This window comes from Drosophila persimilis, unplaced genomic scaffold, assembly GCF_003286085.1.
Source record: "Drosophila persimilis strain 14011-0111.01,24,50 unplaced genomic scaffold, DperRS2 tig00000000-arrow-pilon, whole genome shotgun sequence".
NCBI lineage: Eukaryota > Metazoa > Arthropoda > Insecta > Diptera > Drosophilidae > Drosophila > Drosophila persimilis.
Genome location: NW_020825288.1, coordinates 625324 through 640837, shown reverse-complemented (window position 1 = coordinate 640837; position 15514 = coordinate 625324). Strand labels below are relative to the sequence as shown.

At 50.0% G+C, this 15514-nt stretch overlaps 5 protein-coding genes across 5 annotated transcripts; 4 read left to right on the top strand and 1 right to left on the bottom strand.

Annotated features, from left to right (window-relative positions):
- Positions 1 to 163: 163 nt before the first annotated feature.
- Positions 164 to 2093, top strand: LOC6594831 (prolyl 4-hydroxylase subunit alpha-2). The gene is made up of 5 exons (XM_002020490.2): positions 164 to 345; positions 411 to 1557; positions 1621 to 1677; positions 1737 to 1902; positions 1974 to 2093. Exons 1-5 carry the CDS (start codon positions 164 to 166, stop codon positions 2069 to 2071), a joined length of 1650 nt encoding a protein of 549 aa, XP_002020526.1. The 3' UTR covers positions 2072 to 2093.
- Positions 2094 to 2641: 548 nt separating this feature from the next.
- LOC6594832 (prolyl 4-hydroxylase subunit alpha-2) lies at positions 2642 to 4565 on the top strand. Its single transcript, XM_002020491.1, has 6 exons — positions 2642 to 3129; positions 3219 to 3406; positions 3480 to 3643; positions 3724 to 4161; positions 4223 to 4415; positions 4543 to 4565. The coding sequence occupies exons 1-6, from the start codon at positions 2642 to 2644 to the stop codon at positions 4563 to 4565; spliced, it is 1494 nt and encodes a 497-aa protein (XP_002020527.1).
- Positions 4566 to 6031: 1466 nt separating this feature from the next.
- LOC6594833 (prolyl 4-hydroxylase subunit alpha-2) lies at positions 6032 to 9171 on the top strand. Its single transcript, XM_002020492.2, has 8 exons — positions 6032 to 6300; positions 7026 to 7180; positions 7236 to 7383; positions 7481 to 7674; positions 7738 to 7889; positions 7951 to 8460; positions 8526 to 8691; positions 9071 to 9171. The coding sequence occupies exons 1-8, from the start codon at positions 6122 to 6124 to the stop codon at positions 9169 to 9171; spliced, it is 1605 nt and encodes a 534-aa protein (XP_002020528.1). The 5' UTR covers positions 6032 to 6121.
- Positions 9172 to 9861: 690 nt separating this feature from the next.
- On the top strand, positions 9862 to 13303 carry LOC6594834 (prolyl 4-hydroxylase subunit alpha-1). The gene is made up of 6 exons (XM_002020493.2): positions 9862 to 10040; positions 11596 to 11750; positions 11818 to 11974; positions 12033 to 12885; positions 12946 to 13111; positions 13176 to 13303. The coding sequence occupies exons 1-6, from the start codon at positions 9862 to 9864 to the stop codon at positions 13274 to 13276; spliced, it is 1611 nt and encodes a 536-aa protein (XP_002020529.1). The 3' UTR covers positions 13277 to 13303.
- Positions 13304 to 13335: 32 nt separating this feature from the next.
- LOC6594835 (prolyl 4-hydroxylase subunit alpha-1) lies at positions 13336 to 15228 on the bottom strand. The gene is made up of 5 exons (XM_002020494.2): positions 14987 to 15228; positions 14771 to 14931; positions 13727 to 14706; positions 13493 to 13658; positions 13336 to 13430 (listed from the first exon to the last, which is right to left on the bottom strand). The coding sequence occupies exons 1-5, from the start codon at positions 15184 to 15186 to the stop codon at positions 13336 to 13338; spliced, it is 1602 nt and encodes a 533-aa protein (XP_002020530.1). The 5' UTR covers positions 15187 to 15228.
- Between the last annotated feature and the right edge of the window lie 286 nt (positions 15229 to 15514).

The following is a 15514-nucleotide window of genomic DNA, read 5'->3' as shown; positions in this document are numbered from 1 at the left end:
CCACACGAATGCTACGATGTGTTTGTCCCCAATCCAGAGGCCTCAGAAGGGAAAAACGCAACTGTGTAAATGTTTGCCGAGCTGCTGCGTGTGCGGCAGACAGTCTGTCTCCAATCCAATCTTCCACCGATAGCAGTAACGATCTAGAGACAGAGCAGAGAGAATGTCCCGAGTCAGAGCGTTTCTGTGGACAGTCCTCGCGGGTGTGGGCCTGGGCCTGGTTAGCGGGGACTACTATTCGGCCATCAGCGAAGTGGAGCGGCTGCTGGATGTAGAGGCCTTCCTGGTGGAACGGTTCGAAGATTACTTGGAAAAAGCCCAGCAGCAGCAGGAGAACATCGAAAGGTTGAAAAGAGCACTCGTGAATTTCACGGTGTGAAATTAATTTTAACAAAAGAATGGATTTTCAGGTTTCTTCAACATGTGGAACAGCTGCATAGTCGGCACGGGGACATCGAGGCGTTTTTTGGCAACCCAATCAATGCCTTCACCACCATCAGACGCCTCGTCCACGACTGGAAGCACAGTGTCTTCGAGCCGGTCTTCGATACGAGTAACTTGGATAACTACAAGACTTCGGTAAGCGCGGGGCTGAAAAAGGCTGAGATCCAGGAACCGACCAAGGAGGATCTGCTCGGCGCCACTCGCGGCTTGTGGCGCCTGCAGGAGATGTACAAACTACCCACAAAGCAGCTGGCGACGGGAATCTTGGCTCCCGAGGAACAGCGCCAAATGAATTTGTCAATCAGTGCCAGTGACTGCTATGAGATCGGGCGGCATCTTTGCCAGATGAAGGAGTACTCTTACGGCTCTGAGTGGCTGTTGGAAGCGAGGACCAGACTGCCTCGGGATCCTTCAGGATATGTGCTTCCCAAGATCACTAAGGTGCAGATCCTGGAGCAGCTCTCCCCTGCCTTTAGCCAATTGGGCAACAAGAAGCTGGCCCACAAGCTGAACAACGAAATATTGGATGCGGAACCTGGCCATGAGGAGGCCGTGAAGAACAAGATTGTGTACGAGGCGCTGCTGGCACGAGAGAGGAGCATCAGTAGTAGTCCCAGGATGAAACTAGATCCTCCGCAGGAGGCTGCTCCAGAGCCAGAGCCAGAGCTGAAGGAGAGCCAAGAGCTCTACCAGCGCGTGTGTCGAGGAGAACTGCGGCAGTCCCCTAAAGAGCAGCGGTATCTCAGGTGCTGGTTGAGCCACCAGGATGTGCCCTACCAGCGCCTCTCGCCCTTCAAGGTGGAACAGCTCAGCGGGGACCCCTATGTGGCCTATTTCCACGATGTGCTCAGCGACAAGGAATCAGAGCAGATCATCGAACACGGCAAGGGGCAGGTGACGCGCTCGGAGATCGGCCAAACTGGAAACTCCACCGTCTCGGAGATCCGCACCAGCCAGAACACGTGGTTGTGGTACGAGAACAATCCCTGGCTGGCGGACATCAAGCAGCGACTGGAGGACATCACCGGCCTGAGCACAGACACTGCGGAGCCCCTGCAGCTGGTGAACTATGGAATTGGAGGGCAGTACGAGCCGCACTTCGACTTCATGGATGTACATACGTATTGTCATTGACTTATTACTTATTTACTTATATTCTTCTTCCGCTCTCCATAGGACGCCGAAAAGAACTTTGGCTGGAAAGGAAATCGCCTATTGACAGCTCTTTTCTACGTGAGTTGGGATTCTGCTTCCCCAAGCAACTTTCATAACATTCATATTTCAATCTGTAGCTGAACGATGTCCCCTTGGGAGGGGCCACTGCTTTTCCCTTCCTCCATCTGGCCGTTCCGCCTGTCAAGGGTAGTCTTCTGGTCTGGTATAACCTCCATCGTTCCCTCCACAAGGACTTCCGCACCAAGCACGCTGGCTGTCCCGTGCTCAAGGGCTCCAAGTGGAGTACGTTCTTCAAATGCCTAATGATGATTTGATTTGATTTGTGACTACAGTGAGCATCTCTTCCCTTCCAGTATGCAATGAGTGGTTCCATGAGGCTGCCCAGGAGTTCAGGAGACCCTGCGCGCTGACCAGCGATGCTGAAAAGTTCCTCGAACTTGAAAACAAGTAGTGGATATCCGGCTATGATTATTTTTCACCAAAAATAAATTCTATTTTTTATTTCAAAAAGCTTTAAATTTTATTGTCAGACAAAAATTACCGCAATTTATTAAGTTTTTTGAATCATTAAAAAAAAAAATTAAGCAATTATGAGACTTTAAATGAATGAACAATGAGTCGATTTGGTTATATCAAAGAAACATTTTCCAGCCTAAACTTCCATTTATGGACTGAGTTCTCTGTATCTATGATTGCGGGTTGTATGACGAGGAGGTCAAGCTTAAAGGTTAATAACTATTCATCGAAGAGCACAAAAAAAGTTGTACCACAACTTTCTTCAGATAAACGAGCATCTATACTCGGAAGAAGCGAATCTTGGGCTCAGTCCAGAAGCATCTTTCAAGCCCGCTAGTCTACGATTCTCCATTCAATTCGAACCTACCATAAATTCTTAAAAAAAAAAAATACTGAAACATTGTTACTGTCATTGACCCGAAAAACCGGAGAGAAGCGAAAAAGAGAAGAGAACAAAGCCGAAGAAGAAATAAAAAGAGTGGCAGCGAGACATCTAATTATGCAAATGTCCGGAGCTGTTGTTGGATTTTTGTGGGTACTCCAGGTGTTACTTCTGTGGTCAACGGTTGGCTGCTCCTCCAACAGTGAGGAGCAGCTGGAGGCCCTGCTGGCCACGGAAACGTTGCTCATTGATGAACTCCGCGACTATATAGAGCGCCTCGACGAGCAGCTGGAGGAGATCAGGAGGGAGACTGCGGCCATCGAGGCGATCCACATCCAGGTGGGGGATCGCGTGGAGGAGTACATGGGAAACCCGCTCAATGTGCTGACCATACTGAAGCGCTTCGAGACCGTCTGGCCGAGACTGGAGCAGCAGGCGAATTCCACGCACAATATCAGCGTGATTGATGACAGACTCAGGGACAGCGAGCTGGTTCTCCCCACAGAGGAGGACTACGAGCAGGCCCTAAGCAATCTCCTCCATCTGCAGTCGGTCTACGAGTTGGAGCCGGCAAGCCTCTCCCTGGGCGTGGTCAAAGGCATAAAGTTGGGGTGAGTGTACACTGTACAGGATTACAGGATTGCAGGAATACAGGAAGTGGGAAACGGAAAACAATAAAAAATTGTTTGCATACTTATAGCTCAGCCATGTCCTGGAGCGATTGCCTGGAAATGGCCATGAAGTCGGATGTCGGAGTGGCCAAGTTCTGGCTGGAGACGGCTCTGGATAAGCTGCCGCCGGCCACAAATGCCACGGACCACCGAAGCGAGTGGGAGCGCGGAAAGGTTCAGATACTGGAGGCGGCCCTCAACATGGAATACCGCGCGGGTTGGCTTTCCCCGATTCAATGCAATTTGCCCAATTTTCAAAGAATTTTCTCTTCCCCCCCTTCTCTTCGCAGGAGAACTTTCCCAGGCCCTGGCAACCGCGGATGAGCTGCTGCTCCTCCGACCGATGAACCAAAATGTGCAAAAGGCCAAGGACAAGATTGAGCGAGCTCTGGCCAAGACCACCACACAGTTGCCCTCGGGCAGGGGTGGGCAAACGCCAAAGTCAAGGACAAAAGTAGGTGGAAAATAGAATTTCAGGAGGGACACTGGCAATGGAATCTTTGTGCAAAGAGATGACTGAAATACCTTTTTCAGAATCCTAAGCCCAAATCTGCGGAGCAGCTGCTCATAGAAGAACTCTGTCGTGGAGCCACCCAGGAGGCCACGACTGGAGGTCGCTTCACCCACTGCCAACTGGAGAGGAGCTCGCCCTGGTCCTTGCTCCAGCCAGCCAGAGTGGAGCTCCTCAGCTCCGACCCCTACATAGCCCTGCACCATGATGTGCTGACCCTTAAGCAGAGCGATCAACTCTTGGAATTGATGGACGAGGAGGAGATGGGAAAAGGGGCCAGTTATCAGCCACTAAAGTTCTCGATGCTGGCCCAAAAGAAGCTGAGAGGCATTCACCATCAACTCGGGCATGTCAGAGGCGAAAAGGATCTCTGGGAGGGACGTCGCCATGGCCACGAGCACACGACCAAGCCAGAGGAGCCCGTTCGGGGACAGTACCACCAGACACGTGTCATGCTGAATGTGTGTGTACTAATTAACTGATTAATGTGTCCCTAATTGGATTTTGGCCTTTCGCTTCCAGCTCCAGGCACCCGGAATGGGCGGAGCCGTGGTCTTCCCCCAGCTGGAGCTTGGCGTGAATGTCCCACGTGGCGCGCTGCTCCATTGGCGCACACGCACCACGTCCGTGTCCGCGTCCACTTCCTCGTCCGCCTCTGAGATGGACTACCGCAGTCGACAGGCAGTCTGTCCCGTGCTCCTGGGTGTCCAAGTGTGTGAGTATCCTCGAGCAGGGATGAGTGGGTGGGAGGTTGAAATCCCAGTCCACGCGCTCATCTCTGACTGGCTGACCCCAGTCATGACACCCCATGCCATGATTATTCATCTCAATTTCCCTTGCAGCCGCATGGACGGGACTCAGTTGACAGGGAAACCAACCGTTTCCATGGCTTCACATATGTATTAATTGCCGCCGGGAGAATAAAATAAAGGCAGCCTTGACATTTTATTGAATATCAGCTTTTTATTGCATTCCACTCGCACTCCAGGGAGTGGTCGATGGTCGACGTGTGAATGGACAGGGCAAATACAACTGACTGGGCCGCTGGGTGGCTGGGAATGGCATCATTTCTGCTTGGCTGAGACCCATAATTGCGACTGAGCGGAGGTTGGTCTGTTGGCAAGAGGAAATACGAGTAGCAAAGGCAAACATCGGGTCATCAAACAGGTGTTGGCTACCTTTGGAGGCATTAAATCAAAGGCGATTGCGAATCAAAATAAATAGTGATGTTTATTTGGGATTCGATTTGCATTTGTATACCCTTACTAAAGACTTACTACCATTGACAACGAACAGAAAATATACGTCTCAGGGATCATTAAAAGTCGAGTCTCCACAAAACTTTACCCTTCGGACACCTCGTTTCAATCAAGGAATAATTATAGTAATAGGATTTGGCTGCAACACCTCTTTTTGAGCAATTTATCATACATAATGCTAAAAAATTTGATAGCAATTAGATTAGAGTATTAACATCTTCGCTATGCCCTTCACCTCTGTTATGTTGACACTTCATTGAAGATTCATTGCTCCAAAATGTCGGACGGAGCCGATGAGCAAAAACAACGGCCCGTCAATGCACAGTCGGGAATCCATAAACTAAAATGACATATGATGGCAGCCAGCCCCAATCGGAAATGATATGTTAATAAGCCATAACGAAGCCACTTTCCACGAGGGCACTTCCCAGCACTACTGCCAGTCGGAGTGCAGTCTTAAATATCAAACGACGCCCGTCCAATTAGTGCGAATTAATATGCTCGGTCTGGTCTAAGTCAAACCCAAATCCTATCCAAGCCGAAGACAAAGCCGAATCTGAATCGGAATTGGAATCGGAATTGAAAACGAGCTAATGCGATAAACATCAGTAAATCAGAACAAAACAAGCCATAAAACACGCCCGATCATCAAGAACTCCATACACTGAGAAAAACGAAAGAAACCACTAAGTAAATAAAATATGCCATCCTGAAACATTGATTGAGAGTATGCATAAATGATACAGAGATGTCTGCTTTTGAAATATGAACATTTAATTTTAAAATAGATCGGTCCACTTCCACTGAAGAGAAGAAGCAAAAGCACAACGGCTTCTTCTCAGTGTAGGCTCTTCATCAGAATGCACAAAACAGGCTAATAACACAGTTTTCTCCAAATAGTAGTATTCATAGCCAACTAGTTTGATATCGAGACTCGAAGTACCCGAAACCCGTGCAAAACGACATCGCCGACTGTCTCTGGGATGTCTCAGTCCCGAGCCGAAGATCTGCTGAAACGATCAGTTAGCTGCGAGACGCGAACAGGGGTGGACGCCCAAAACAGCAGAGCAGAACATACACGCAGACGACCCCATAGAGACAAAAAGGATACATAGAATATATAGTATATATACATATCTGAGTAAATCAATTCAGTTACGAGATGAGGAGGCTCTTGGTACTCCTAGGACTGTTGTCCTGTCTGGGGCATTTGTGTCGCGGCTCTGATTACTTCTCATCGATCACGGGACTAGAGAAACTGCTGCAAACAGAAGACTTTCTCATAAAAAATTTAAGGACTACTGTAAATGCAGTCAGGACATCGCTGCAACGATTGGAGAGGTGAGTGAAAGGATCTAAAGAAGATGGAATACAGCATCGGCGATATCATTGGGAAACTGACCTCAATATGAATCATGTCTTAAGGGATTCTACGAGTATCGTGCAAAGACTTTATTTCAAGAACTTATTCAAAACGGTTTAGAAATTATTAGAGGATAACGCATAGTCGAATCAACCACTATGAAAACTATGTATAGTTTTAGTCAAATCACGATTTTCGAACAATGCTAATTTAATTACAACCTGACGATCGAAAATCCATTAATGTTTTTATGCCCTGTGCGAGAAGTAGTTTTCAATGAGACACGTGCCCACGTGGGTACCGGCAGACTTTGTGTCTGAGTTCTGTAATAATTGACTTGATCGAGGAACTTGAAGAGTGCCATGCTAGTAAGTTAGTGAGAGACTTGCGATAGTTAGTGACAGTTTGGGGATAATCACAAAATTGGTTAGCAGGTTTACGGCTAGGCAGCTGGCGGCTAGTGGCTGGTGGCTGGCATTTCGCTTTCGTTCGGACTCGCGGTGGGCTATCGCTGCGATCGTAAAAACTATTATGAATGCAGAATCAGACATAAATTAGAATTAATTAAGGCTGAATATTCGTATGCTAAATTCGCGCTTGTGACGACACAAGTCATAAACTGACAAACTGACAAACTGGCAAACTGGTACTCCTAAACTTTAACTGAAACCTGTCCTTATTCTGTCCTGTTTATCATCGCCAGCGAGGTGTTCGCCATCGAGCAGGAGCATGTTGTGGCCGCCAGGGATACGGAAAACTATCTGACCAATCCGGTGAATGTGTACCGCCTGATGAAGCGCCTCCACACGGACTGGCCGCATCTAGAGACCCGTGTTCAGCAAATTGCTGATAAGATGGGTAAATAAGAGCGAAGGCCGCGAAGATACTTACTACAACTGCTTTCCTCCTACAGATTTCAACGCTACCCAGGGATATGGCCTGAGTTTTCCCAGCCAAGAGGACGTGGATGGCGCTGCCTTGGCTCTGGTCCGGCTGCAGAGCACCTACAAATTGGATGTGGCCCAAGTGGCCGCCGGCATACTGAATGGCATAAAATATGGGTGAGTAATGGAGGGAGAAGGCTCCAATAAGCAATAACCAGCGAGGCTTAAAATATGCTCATATGCTCGTATATCATCTATTTGAATCCTTTTTTAGCTCCGACATGAGCTGGCAGGACTGCTTCGTGCTGGGTCAACAACTCTTTGAAATGGAGGACTACAACAACACCAAGGTGTGGCTGCGCGAATCCATGGAGCGCCTGGGACGTCACAGTCCCGCCTCTGCAACCACCCCCGACAGCGGAACCCTCAATCGAATGGAGGCGGTGGCCAAGAGTTTGTTCCAGCTGGGTGAGCAGCAGGCGGAAATCTAGAGATTGGCTATTTGCATGTATTGACCAATCGAGTTTTTAGGCGACTTTGACACCGCTTACGAGCTCAGCCAGCGGGTTCTCCAATTCGATCCGAAGCGCATCCGGAACTGGCATCTGGGCGACAAGGGAGCGGTGACGAACCCAGAGGAGGCGGAGGACATGGCTCTGCCCAGGCACTCAGATTCCTACAGTGTAAGCCCCAGGCCCCATTCCCATCCTTTCTGCCAATTTGAAGCTAATTTTAGTTCTCCAGCTCACGCAGGAGTTCGCCCACTACGAGAAGGTGTGCCGTGGCGAGGTGGGCCCTTCTCCCCGCCAGGAGCGTCCCCTTCGCTGTCGCTACTCGCTGGGAAGCCACCCCTATCGACATCTGGCGCCCCTAAAGCTGGAGGAGCACAGCCTGGACCCCTTCGTGGTCACCTACCACGACATGCTCAGCCCGCGCAAAATCGCCGACCTTCGGCTGATGGCCGTGCCCCGGATGCACCGCTCCACGGTGAATCCCCTGCCCGGTGGCCAAAACAAGAAATCTTCCTTCCGCGTCAGCAAGAACGCCTGGCTCGCCTACGACTCCCACCCAACGATGGGTGGGATGCTCTCAGACCTCAGCGACGCCACCGGCCTGGACATGACCTTCTGCGAGCAGCTGCAGGTCGCCAACTACGGCGTGGGCGGACACTACGAGCCGCACTGGGACTTCTTCCGGGACCCGGACCACTATCCCGCCGAAGAGGGCAACCGCATGGCCACCGCCATCTTTTACGTGAGAGCAAGTCAACCTAATCCCCCATTTACATTTATGACGTGCCCCTGTTCCATCCCCTGCAGCTCTCCGATGTGGAGCAGGGCGGAGCCACAGCGTTTCCCTTCCTCAACTTTGCGGTGAAGCCGCAGCTGGGGAACGTCCTCTTCTGGTACAACGTGCACCGCTCCCTCGACGTGGACTATCGCACCAAGCACGCCGGCTGCCCGGTCCTCAAGGGCAGCAAGTGGAGTAAGTACTGTACATTTATAGGGATTAGCGATGTCAGTTTATTTTTTAAATATAGTATTCTAAGGGGAATTGAAAGAAGACCCTCACAAGGGCCGAGTCGATTGAAACATAGTTTTTGGTAAAATGAAGCGTTCAAGCATATACACGATAGACTTTAATAGACTTTGAACTTACTTTAAAATTCGAAATCCTCTTCAACTCTATGGCCAATCATCAAGTTTTCAATTCAATACACCATTTTATTTCCTTTTAAAGTGCACACAAAATGTAAGAAAATGTTCCGACTCACACAATTTAAACGACTCTCAAGTCAATTCACATTAAAGTTAACCTTTAGCAATTAACCTGATTATTTGTCTTGATTTTTTCTCACCTGCAGTCGGCAACGTTTGGATACACGAAGCCACACAGACCTTTGCGCGGCCCTGCGACGTTTTCCGGGATCACGAGGTGTCGTTGGAGTACGAGATTATCAAATAAAGCTAGTTACCAAAACATTTCTGTGTCTCTCTAACTGCCCCGAAAGGTGCTTGGTGGGTTAAGGAACAGCTTTGAGCGGGTTTTGCGGCTTTCCACTCAAAACAAACTCGAGACGTGTCGAGACATGTCGATGTCGGTCGAGAGATGGTGGATGAGCCGGCTTCATTTGCATAAACAAGTTCACGGGCAAAGTTTCGGTGCGGGGGATTTGTATTTGAATATTTTGTGGGCTTGTGAAGTGACAACTGCTTCGAGCAGCAAAGTGAAAGTAATTACCAAAGTAAACTTCTGGCTGTAACCATTGCGGGGTGTCTGGGAGATGGAGATGCCTTAAAGAATTGATTTCTAGAATAAATGCCGCAAGTTTTGAGCCAAGTAAAGTCTGAAGTCCAGTCGACAAGGGTTCTGTTCTGGGTTTATTGAACTCTATGTATGCTCCTCTTGAGTACTCTCTTCACGTGGCCTATTCAGGCAGAACGTCTACCCCCGAGGGCAGGTCTTTGACCAAAGCTTCGATCGACACTCGCTTGATCTCGCCCGAGCTTCACGTAGTCGCAGACACCCGACGCCGGACGCCTCGAGCTTTTTTCGGTAGAAGATCGCGGATCGCGCCAGAGTCCGAACAGTTTCAAACGATTCGCGGCTGGGACAGCAAGCGGTAGCTCACGTATCGTATCGATTCCCAAAGAGATGTTTCAGACGAAGTGGATCCTGGTTCCGGTGCTGGTCCTCCAGCTGCTGGCCTGCCGCGCCGAGTTCTACAGCTCCACCTCGGGTCTGGAACAGCTTTTCAGCACGGAGGTCGCGCTGCTGGAAGAACTCCAAAACTACGTAGACGAAATCACTCAGCATGCAGAGGCTCTACAGAGGTGAGCGGGACGGGGGAGTCAGAGCAGTCCCATGAGCTAACTTTTGAACAGAGAGATTATCTCCAGAATAAAATGGAAAGTTCTATGGAAGTTGGCCTTGGTTGCGGGCCAATCTGGTTTCTGCGAATGCCTAGGCCTATTAATGATATGCAAATGAGATTGGATTCCCACTCGCACACAATCAAATTGGAATGCCGAGAGCCAATCAATCTGCCAATTTGTCGATTGTCGAATGTCGAATACATTTTCCCATTGCAAGCCCGTCTGGTTGAACAATCATGTAAAAATTGCCTCAGCATCCGATTGTGAATATTTCATGTCATATTCGTGGAAGCCCACATTGATTATGCATTAAAAGCGAACGATGGTGGGTTGCTGTCTGATTAAAGCAAATGTTCAAGGCGTGGGAGAGATTCTCTAGATCATTAAATAGTTGATTCTCTGGCAGATGGTACCTTCTTTAACCTGGCACTTAATTGCAACCACTTGTAGAACTTAGCATTCCATTGCCACTGGACCAACCGGTTGCCATAAAAGAGAATGTCGAATGGGCGTTAATAGGCTTACGGCCCAACGATTTGTCGATCTCCGATCTACGATCGCCGATCCGTCATCTGTTTATTCCCTAAGCTCCGCTGCAGTGCAGTTTATTTTATGGCCTGCTAATTTCTCCTGGTTCCTGCCTTGATTTATTCTCAGCGGCGTTAAGACTTATTTATTGCCCATATAAAGCACAAATAGCGGTAAAGTTTTCAATAGCATTTAGGAAATTTGCATTTCATTATCTCCGCCAATCGACTGCTAACAGAGGAGCGATATCCGCAGCTAGATCTGAAGCTGGAATTGCCGAAAGTTAACTTTGTTGTTTGGCAATGAGTGTCATCGACTTTCAGCATCTAGAAAATATGGTGCAATCATCGTCTCGAAAGTATATTGGGCACGGATATTCTCTCCCATATTGTGTTTATCATGCGCACTTTCGAAACCGGATTGTCGGCGAGTAGAAACCGTTAACAAATTGTAAAGTATATAATTTATAATGCCCTGACGCAACAATGATTCCTAAACAGGTCTTATATTTTGCATCTCTGTAAGATTCAATTGAATCTGCGGCTCTCTACAGAATGAAGTATCATATTCAAGAGACGGTCTCGGGGATAATTAACAGATTAATGGCCAACAAGTGCTGCTAATTAATCATTAACGAAATGAAGATAGTGGAGAGTTTGTCCCGCTTCTAAGCTGGGAATTTTGTTACGATTTGTTTCTTACTCTTAACGATCCCCAAATGAACCTCGATGCAGGCGACAGGCGTAGAAATAAATGCGTTAATTATACAAATCAGGTGCCCCGGCACCCCCAGCTGATTGCAACCATTAATCAGAATTAAGCAAAGTTATAAAAAACCAAAATTATAGGAGAACTCATGTGCTACAGTTTTTGGTCTTGGTCGTCGTTTGTTCATCGAAATGAATGCAAATCCCTTTACGCTTTTTGGGTGTGACAAGGAATTACTTTTCTGATAAATTATACATCTGTTAACCTCCGACCACAGCGAGATCGATGCCATACGAGTGGAGCACCTGAGCGCCATGGACAGCATTGGGGGCTACCTCAACAACCCGGTGAATGCCTTCCGGCTGATCAAGCGCCTGCACAGCGACTGGGAGACCTTCGAGAGTAGTGTGAAGGGGGACACGAGTCGCGCCGGTGAGTATCTTTATATATGCTATTACTATAGTATCATGATCTATGTCTGATGTTCCTTTTCCCAAAGACTACCTCGAGGCCATGGCTGTGCTGAAGGAGAACCTAAGCTATCCCTCACAGGACGATTTCGTGGGTTCCGCCATAGCCCTGACACGACTCCAGCAGACCTACCAACTGGATGTGGCAGAACTGGCCAGTGGAATGCTGAATGGAGTCAAATACGGGTGAGTATTTGAAGGAACCCTCACACAAAGAGGTCTCTAATCAGAGAGCCTCCTACAGCACTGCCATGTCCTGGCAGGACTGCTTCGTACTGGGACAGCACCTGTACGCTTTGAGAGACTACAACCACACGGTGCCGTGGCTGCAGAAGTCAATGCAGCTGCTGGGAGAGCAGAGCTACGGAGAGGAGCCTGCCTCGCTGGACTTCATGGAGGCAGTGGTTGGATATCACCAGCAGATGGGCGACCACGAGAACGCCCTCAATCTGATCAATCACGTCCTTGCGATTGAGCCAGAGGAGCGCCGTCATCTATTGGAGACCCGCACGCAGCTGGAGGATCTCATCACGGATGGGGTGAAACAGGGACTCCTCCACACGACTGCCCGCCGGCCAGGAGACTACCACAGCTCCCGGGAGTTCCGCATGTACGAGCAGGTGTGCCGCGGGGAACTTACTCCCTCCCCCACCGCACAGAGACATCTTCGCTGCCGCCTGCAAAGGAGGCGCTTCGACTACGCTCCCTTCAAGCTGGAGGAGCTGCATGCAGATCCTCCCATTGTGCAGGTGCACGACATGGTCAGCCAGCGGGAGTCATTGTTCCTCCAAAACGCGGCCCGACCTCGCATCCAGCGATCCACCGTGTACAACCAGGCGGGCGCCGGAACCACTGCTGCGGCATTCCGCACCAGCCAGGGCGCCTCCTTCAACTACTCGCAATACGCGACCACCCAGCGGCTAAGCCAGCACGTGGCAGATCTCTCCGGCCTGGACATGGACTATGCCGAAAACCTGCAGATCGCCAACTACGGCATCGGCGGCCACTACGAGCCGCACTGGGACAGCTTTCCCGAGCATCACGAGTACCCCGAGGATGATCTCTACGGCAATCGCCTGGCCACGGCCATCTACTACGTAAGCCAATGAATCCGTAACAGTTCCTAAGCAATATTATAGATCATTAATCCTTTACAGCTCTCCGATGTGGTGGCTGGCGGTGGAACTGCCTTTCCCTTCCTGCCCCTGCTGGTGACTCCAGAGCGGGGCAGTCTTCTGTTCTGGTACAACCTGCATCCGTCTGGGGACCAGGACTTCCGCACGAAGCATGCCGCCTGCCCTGTTCTTCAGGGCAGCAAGTGGAGTAAGTTTAGCCCCAAAACCAGTATTTGAAATCATCCGATTGATCTCTGACTCTGTCTCTGCAGTTGCCAATGTGTGGATCCGCGAGCGCAATCAGGATCGTGTGCGGCCCTGCGATCTTCAGCGGAATCACCTCGCCTCTTTACACTTCAAAAACTTTGACTGAAAGCCACTAAAGCACTCATTAAAATAAGACATTAGTTTATTAAGAGACAAAAGCCCCACTCATTCCCGATAGGCCACGGACTTGAAGCTATCGGAGGTGAGGTTGCACGGCCTGCGGAACTCCTGGTGGCCCGAGTGTATCCAAATGTTTCCAACTGCGGAAGGATAAAAAGTGATCAATACCTTGTACAGCAGAGATAATAACACGTGTACTTACTGCGCTTGGAGCCCACAATCACAGGACAGCCGGCATGGTGGGTGCGCGGATCCACGTCCAGGGAGCGATGCAGGTTGTGCCACATGACCAGCGCACCCTTGATGGGAGGCAGGAAGACATTCAGCTTGGTGAAGACTGTGTAGCCGCCCTGTTCTACATCAGAGAGCTGCCATGTACAGAAAGAACACTGATTCGAGATACATACGAGTAATACTAGATGATGCCCTCACTCACATAGAACATGCTGGTGGAGATGCGATCTCCTTTAAAATCAGACGGAAGGTTGACCTCAAAGTAGTCCGGATGGGGCTCATACTGTCCGCCCACGCCGTAGTTGGCCACCTGCATGGCCTCGGCCCCGGCTATGTCGAAGCCGGAAATGAATACCACCAGGCGAGCGATGGACTTCATTATGGGGCTCTCGTAGTCAAGCCACGTCTGCTGGCTGACCCGAAGATCGACTACGGTTCGCGTGCCACCGTCTCCGGCCACCCCAGAGCGGGTCATTTCCTGCTTGTCCGCCGCCTCGAAGATGGAATCGATTTGATCGAGGGTCAGAATCCCATGATACACGTCGATGTCGGGATCCAGATGCACCTGCTCCACCTGTAGGGGAGCGAGAGTGAAGTAAGCGTGTCTCTTGCCATCGAGGAAGCAGCGGAGTGAAGTTCCACTGCCCTTCTCGGGCAATCTTCTGCCCTGACAAAGCCTTGAGTAGTTGCCGAACCATGAGGGCTCTTTTTCATGTTTATTGGAGCCCGCCAGATCCCTGTAGTCCACATATTTCTGTATGTGCCGTGCGGGATGCGTGGGTTCGGTCTGCAGCACCTTCTCCAAGAGTGTGCCGGCTCGCGTGGGCTTTCCCAGCTCAAAGTTGGCCAAGGCCGCGTATTCCCTGATGTCAGCTATGAACTGGGGCTTCTCTGCTTCCTTCATCTCGGGATTGGCCCGGAGAAGGCGGAACGCCTCTTGGAGCCACTCCAAAGAGCGGTGGTGCTCTCCCAAATCGAAGAGCTGCACCCCGATCTCGTAGCAATCTCGCCAGTCCATTTCCGAGTCGTAGAAGAAACCGTTGATGATTCCATCGGCCAGGTCCGGTGCGGTGAAATTGTAGACTCTCTGCAGTCGAGCCAAACCTTTGACGGCGCCCTGAAGTTCCGACAGATCTGGGAAGCCCACTTCTTTGGACAGGCTATCCACCACCTGCCGGTAGTCTGCGATGAAGAGAGACATGCTCTTAGAGGAGTCACCTTAAACCTCTTGCGAATAATCAATCACCTTCTCTGGGCTTGTTCTCCACCACAGGAGCGTGCAGAGCATCCCAATCGTAGACCAGTCGCTTGATCAGCCTGAACGCATGCAGCGGATGCCCCAGGTACTCATCGAGATCTATCAGATCCATGGCCATGACATGTTCCCGCTTCAGCTGCTCTACAAATCTGCCAAAAGACATCAATCCCCAGCGCCGAGTGACCTCAATCTGGACTGAATTACTTGCGGTATAAGTTAATCTGCTGCTGCTGGGCCTTCAGATAGGAACGCGTGGCATTCAGCAGCTCCAACTCCAGTTGCCCCAGGTCCTGCATACTATCCACAGACGAGTAGAACTCTGCCCGGACACCGCCGCCACGAATAATGAGCAGGAGCGCGAGGACCAGCCACAGAGACAGGCAGCACCAAACACGATGTGACATTGTGAAATGAGGGAAACGACTGAGACTGACTGTAGCTGATGGATAATTCTTGAGCCAGGGCCATCTATCTATGGCCCAAAAGAATGATATTCCATTTAGAAACTGTCACGTATCCAGAATAAAACGCTCGGCAAACAAATGCCAGCCACAGACACAAGTGCGGCTAAGCAAACAATTGGCTCTCTGCTTTTCTCCCCCTCTTTCTCTCTCACTCTCCCTCTCTGGCATTTCCCAGAGCAAGCAGGTGCAGATGGACATTTTTATACCCGGTAATTGTAGGGTGCAAGAGGGGGGTACTTTGATCGTGTAGATGCATGTCACCAGAAGA